General features: G+C 43.9%; 1 protein-coding gene across 1 annotated transcript in view; it reads right to left on the reverse strand.

The window, feature by feature from the left end:
- Positions 1 to 6391, reverse strand: part of ZNF609 (zinc finger protein 609) — a 221184-nt gene extending 214793 nt beyond the window's left edge. Inside the window, exon 1 of the mRNA XM_011940408.1 lies at positions 5645 to 6391. Within this exon, the coding sequence (XP_011795798.1) occupies positions 5645 to 6391 (747 nt within the window). The remainder of the gene's footprint in view (positions 1 to 5644) is intronic.
- Positions 6392 to 6774: the final 383 nt, after the last annotated feature.

A 6774-nucleotide genomic window follows, 5' to 3' on the forward strand; every position in this document is an offset into this window, starting at 1 on the left:
GCCAGGACGCCTGGTTAGAGTTTATGCTCTTAGTCACTAAATTATACATAAGAGTTGATGCGAAAATCAAGTTTAGAAGGCTGGTGTTTTAAATGAGAAGTGGCCCCCAATACCTATCTCGAAAGAAAAATTCACAAAAGGTTCTCAAACTTTGATGTATATAGCAATTATCTGGAGAGACTTCTGGAAGTACAGATTTCTGGGCCCCTACCCCAAAAACTTATTTAGCAGATCTGGGGTAGGGTCCAAGAATATGCGTTTTTGATACTCTGGTGATGTACATGGTTTTATGGGACACCCTTTTAGGAACTCTGCTCTAGATGGTAAACTGTAAGCCCCTCAAAAAGCAGAGACTATTTCTGTTTTATTCACCAGTGTATACCTAATACCAAGTAGAAAATCTAGTATCTAAAATGCATCCAATTAATGTACTGACTGAACGAAAAGTGATAACAAGTATCCAACAGTATATCTTCTCTACAAAATACTTAGTAATATCCACGATACATTTGAAGGTCTGCCTATTAGTGATGTGTCCAAGGAAGAAGCACTAGAACAGGTTTTTTTTCTTATCTGCAATTGCCAAGTAAAGAAAGAACTATTCCTCAATTATTACAATGAAAATTTGGCTGAATGAAATATTTCAGAACACACACACACATATCATAAGTAGTCAAGCTCAAAGTAGCAGTTTTAAAGTAACTTTTCTTCTTTATAAATAACAGGACAGGTTCAGTGCCAGCTGTAATGGTTATTCTTTGCAAACATCATTCATTACCTTACCTAAAATCCTAAACTCAAAGATCCTTTGTTTATTGAGTGTCTACAGTGTTAACGTCACTGTGAAAAACAAGTGAAAGCAGTTTTGGGGTAAAAGCAATTTTGGAGTATGTAAGCATTTTCATCTAATGTTTCAAGGTAGTCTTTACATTGGAAAAATGGCTGGGTGTGGTGGCACACACCCGTAGTCCCAGCTACTCGCGAGGCCAAGGCAGAAGTGCATAAGCCCAGGAGTTCAAGATCAGCATAGGCAACATAGCAAGACCCTGCCCTAAAAATAAGCAAATAGGCTGGGCGTGGTGGCTCATGCCTGTTATCTCTGCACTTTGGGAGGCCGAAGCAGGTGGATCACTTGAAGTCAGGAGTTTGAGACCAGCCTGGCCAACATGGTGAAACCCTATCCCTACTAAAAAAAAAAAAAAATTAGCCAGACATGGTGGTGGGCACTTGTAATCCCAGCTACTCGGTGACCTAAGGCAGGAGAATTGCTGGAACTCAGAGGCAGAGGCTGCAATGAGCCAAGATTGTGCCACTGCACTCCAGCTTAGGTGACAGAGTGAGTCTCCATCTCAAAAATAATAATACTAAGAAAATAACAAATAAAGTGGGAAAATGGAGAATCACAACATGCCATAAGAATTTGGTGTCTGCAAACCTGGCTTTGCCAGTGACTACCTGTGAGATGCTGGGCAAGTCACAAGACCTCACTGGTCTTAGTTTCTTCTATAAAATGAGGAAATTGGACAAGATAATCTTTCTCTGGGACCACCCTGAATTACAACACCTAGAAGGAAAACAGAGTTTCTGAATGAAAAAATAAATTAAGCTTGTAGTTACAGAATGCAACTCTGTCCGACATAAATATCAACTTCTTTTTAATGTTTTCCATGAAGGAAAATGCTTGAGGGCATTTGGTTTCAGGAAGCAAAGTTGACTGCTATGCCATCAATAGCTGAGAAATAACAGCTAGTGGAAGAAGGCGTTAAGAAAGCCTTGGATCAGAAGGAATAAAAGAGACCTGACCTTGGTTGGGCAATGAGGGACTGCAATACAAGAGAACTGAGCTAGAAGGCACAAATTAGGGTAGGAATACAAAACCAACGGCAAAGGAAGATGCTCTTAAGAACACAGGATATGACAGCACGCGTGATCAGAAGTTGAAAGAGCAAAGAGCACATTTTATGGTTTTCTTTGTATCCTAAACTAATGGGGGAAGTGGTAAATATATGCGGCATTCTGAAAGCAGCAGAAGCTGACATTCAAACACGGGAAAAGCAAAGTGCAGTGTTCCTACCTTGCAAGATCAAAAGCAGCAGCTAAAGACATGTGAGGGGGAGTTTCTGGTTGGAAACTTCTAGATCCTTTCTTTAACTACTAGAGCCTACTTGGCTATTTTATATGATTCAGGGGAAAAGAAGGAGTCTCACCTTAAACTCCTGGTCATAAGCCCTGACAAAGTCAGCATAGATAGATCGTTGCCATCTGTGGTTTGTAAATTCCTTTTTTCTTTCCTGTCAGAGTGGCGACATAAGCACTAAGCTCAGGACACTGAGACAGGCGCCTGCCCTCCTCCCTACCTCCCCTTCCATCCCTAACTTAACAACCCATCAGTCAAACCAAAGGCAAGGGAACAGGCAGGAGCCAGAAGGCTCTGTCTTGTTTATTCCTCAACATTCCCTCCCCCATCTCTTCAGCTGGCAGGAAGTATGAGGCAAAAGTGTTCAATAACAATTCAGAGCAGCAGCAGTTGCTAAGAGCCATCTCTGGTCTCTCCCAGAATTCTGCGAAACAGCACAGAGAGAGCCCTGTCAGAGGAAGGTATGATGAGCAAAAGTGGGATCCCATGAAGGGAAATCCACATCCTCATCTGATAGAAAATTTCCTAGGCCATAGCCTGAGATATCTACCTTCACAAGAGAGAAGAGCATGAGATAGATAATTTTTCTCTCTCTCTTTCTCTCTTTTTTTCTTTTGAGACAAGGTCTAGCTCTATTGCCTAGGCTGGAGTCCAGTGGTGTCACCTCAGCTCAATGCATCCTCTACCTCCCAGGCTCAAGCTATCCTTCCACCTCAGCCTCCCCAGTAGCTGGGACTGCGGGTGCACACCACCCATGCCTGGCTAATTTTTGTAGTTTTTGTAGAGATGGGGTTTCACCATGTTGCCTAGGCTGGTCTCAAACTCCTGAGCTTAAGCAATCTGCCCACCTTGGCCTCCCAAAGTTCTGGGATTATGGGCATGAGTCACCAGGCCCAGCCAGTAATTTCAATATTCAAATCTTCCTCATTGGCTAGTAGTCAACATTGCTACTCTGCACCACAGACTTCAGTCAAGAAACTTCCCAAATTTTATGAGTTCTTCCTCTTCATGACAGCTCCCAGTTTAGAAGATGCAATTCCTAGATTATATCAAAACATCTGTTTAGCTATTTTTGTTCTGTTGGTTGTCCCCACATAGAAACGTCCCAAACCACAGGCAAGCCCATTTCTCAGAGAGAAGATTTTAAAGAAGTTTTCAAAGACTTTGCTTATAAATTATAGTACTAATCATCAAATACTCACTGAGCACCTATTATGCCCCAAACCGAGAGATTCTTGCTTCTCAAAAGCTGCTCCTCTGCATGGTTCCTAACTTTCTTTCCTTTAACTTGCCTCTTCTGCTGCTCCCAGTCCAGAAATGTTCTCTCCCTGCACAGCATGTTTTAATCTCCTAGCAACTTCCAAACATTTATTTCAATAATTATTTATTTCAATAGCCAAAGGTAATATGGAAAGGCACCCCCAGAACCAGACTGTCCAAAAGGGTTGAGGGAACAGGGGAAGGAATGGAGAAAGCAGGTTCTTGCTTATGGTTACATGAAACTGTATAGCAAATTTTCTGCTTCTAATAGTAATTGCCAGCAATTTTCTCTTTCAAAAACTGAAGTGCAGTCTCTTTCCCTTTTCTTTCTCATTCTGCTGTCCCATTCTCACAGTCTCCCTGGGAGGCAAAGCTTGTATGACAAAGCAGCATTATTAAGGAACAAAATTCCCCAGCACCAAGATGTATTCTTAGCTGAATATACTGCATCTTTTAGCTCAATTCTAATCTGAAGGGCAGCCACCCAATCAGTCCCTGCACCTATATGTGAGAAAATGGGTTCCATTTGCTTCTCTGTTAGAGACAATCATGGACATTTACACTTAAATCCAATACAAAGCTAAGCAATATTAATCCTTTCATCCACAGACTACTACAGGGCTTAGAAGGTTGCAACATGAGTCAAGTACTCTAAAATTTAGACAGGAGAATGAAGGTCATCCTCAGAAGTACTTTTTAGTACAGGAAGAATAATGATTATGAATATGGATATATGGCAAGAGTTTCTTGAAGCCAGATGTAGGGAACAGTCTAATGGGCCTGGAACAGAAGCAACAACTGCTGGTACTCCTAAGCCTCTTTACAACAGTATTATCCATCTGTACCCGAGAGAAAATAGCAAATCACAGCCAGCACGGGATGAGCCAAGCTAGTAACCAGCTGGAACTTAACTCTGCTGAAGTGGACTATAGCATCTGCCACCTAAACACAGGCAGCCTCTCTGGCAGCTGCCACTGGTAAAAGGGAATGAGCCACTGTATTATTAGTGGAAGAAACTCACAGCCCTGTTACCAGAGAGGCCCAGATGTTGCTAAGAGCTACAGATGTGCCAGAGGCAAAGACCAAAATACCGATAGCAAAGAAAGCATAAGCTACCACTGGAATCCAGGCACCACCACCCAAACATACACATCCAGCCTTTATTTATTAACACTTACATATGGAAATAGGTATTCCCTGCTGCAGCTGATGTAATTACAGAGAAATCAATTTATACTGCATCTGCTGGGATCAGCTGAAAGCACAGGGTGAGCAGAGCACAGAGCAGAAAATCAAGAGCCAATGAACAGCTCACCACAAGGCCACTGTTTTGCAGGAAATTACAAGCTGCTGAACTTTAAAGCTGCCTGAGCTGACCCGAGACTCACACCTATTCTCCTCCAGCCCTGCAAGTTCCATTTCCTGAAGCATGAACTAAGATCATCTTCCCAGAGGAGGGACCAGTTCTAACCCCTCCTGGGGCTACAGGCACCTGTCCTTTCAAGTCAAGCAGAAGGCAAGGTATCATTACACTGTTTGGCAGCTATTAAACCACCAGGAGACTTTGATTCCTAATAGTTGTGGGAGATAGCTGGCACAAAGCTACACCTTTAGTGGCCAAAGAATCTCTTTCTAGGCCAAACTGTCAGAGCCGCAACAGTAACTCAAAAGATCTAAGTACCTCAAAGTACAATGAGTACCTCTTGCCCCAAAAATGTGCCCCTTTGCTCTTTGGTAGCCAACAATTTGGTAGATATGCCATGAAATTTAACCCTTTGTTCTACCAGAGACCCAACAGCACCATTTATCCCATCAAGAACCGTACTCAATCTGTATTATGACCAAAGGCGTATTGTTTATCAACTATTATGAGTCTGATGATGAAATGCCAGTCAAGCTGGGAACCAAATAAAGGTTTGATGCCAATCTCTACCAACAAGCGTCTGAGTTGGGCAAAGACAAGGTGGGAAGGTCTCAACTCAGACTACAGAAAGTTCATTCTACAAAGTAGCTGCCCCCAACAACAAATATCCTGTTCCAAAATGTCCAGGCCTGCTGTAAATGAGTCTGTAGGGGAATCCTCTAATTTGGAACAAAACCACATTATCATTACCAGCTGCTCTGACCTTGTAATTGGTCATTACCCACACTAATGAGCCTCCCACAGAGTACACATAGTGTTTGGCAGTTAGTCCAGGGCAGTTCTGACTGGCAGTCAGTGGGCAGCCATATCTGGCCACCTCTTACCTTTTCAGACTTGACTTTCTTTAGCGGGCGACACTCATTCTCCCCTTCCTCTGGCTCCGGTTTAGTTCCCAAAGGATTGAGCGCTGCCCCAGGCTCAATAGCTATACTCCCAAGTGGTTCCACAGCTCCTGTATCCACCCCTGCACTTCCATCATACTGACCACCCCGTCCTCCCAAGGGAACTGGCTGGAGGACCCCAGGATCCTTTTCTGAACAAGTCCCCACTCCTTCGCTTCTCTCCTTCTTGCTCTTAGATGAGCTGTTCTCCTTCTCCTTTTTGGAACCGGCTACACTGCGGGATGCCTTAGCCGCCTTCTCTGAGCCCTTGGGAGCAATAGCAGCAACCAGGCCTCCAGCATTGGCACCATCTCCTGAGCGCCCCTGCACCTCTTTCTTGCTAGCTGCCCCCTCACTTGGAGTGAACAGGGAAGTCCCTGGAGTGGGTTTGCTAGTGTCTTTGCCACTCTTATTCCTTTTGGATTTTGATTTGCCTTCCTTCCCTTGAGGACCTGGCACTGGGGTCACAAACTTGATGTTGTCTGGTAGTGTGGCCACAGCATTGGGAGCCGGTATCCCCACCTCCTTTGAGCCTGACATTTCCAGTTTCTGCTGGTCCTTTTCCAGATCGGCGTCCAGGTCAATGATGAGATTCCCTACTCCAATGTCCCATTCATCCCCACTGTCGTATGTCTCAACCGGGTTTGCATCCACTCCTTTCCCTCCGGAGGCTCCACTGCTCAAGGACATCTTAGAGTCAACGTCCCACCTCAAGATTCAAGGCTCTTCCTTGCCCCCAGCTTTCCTATTTTCAGCTTCAGCTATGTTCTCAGACCTGCCACATTGGTCAGTACATGCCCAGTGGACAACATCATTGCTGGAAAAAGAAAATTTAAAAAGCTGTTAAAGGAAACAATACAGGCAAGAGACGCCGGAAATAAACTCCCACACAAAAAAAGGCCCTTCCTATGGGGCTATCATATCACAACAGACAGGACAAACAGGTTCAATTATATTTCTAACCGAGTTACAATGGACCTAAGGAAAAATCAATTCCCACTCCATCTCCCTAGGGGAAAGTACAGTATTTCCAATTGCCCAGAGATTCCATGGTAAGTCTTAACTAGGAGTCC

The sequence above is a fragment of the Colobus angolensis genome, unplaced genomic scaffold (genome assembly GCF_000951035.1).
Source record: "Colobus angolensis palliatus isolate OR3802 unplaced genomic scaffold, Cang.pa_1.0 Scaffold19, whole genome shotgun sequence".
NCBI lineage: Eukaryota > Metazoa > Chordata > Mammalia > Primates > Cercopithecidae > Colobus > Colobus angolensis.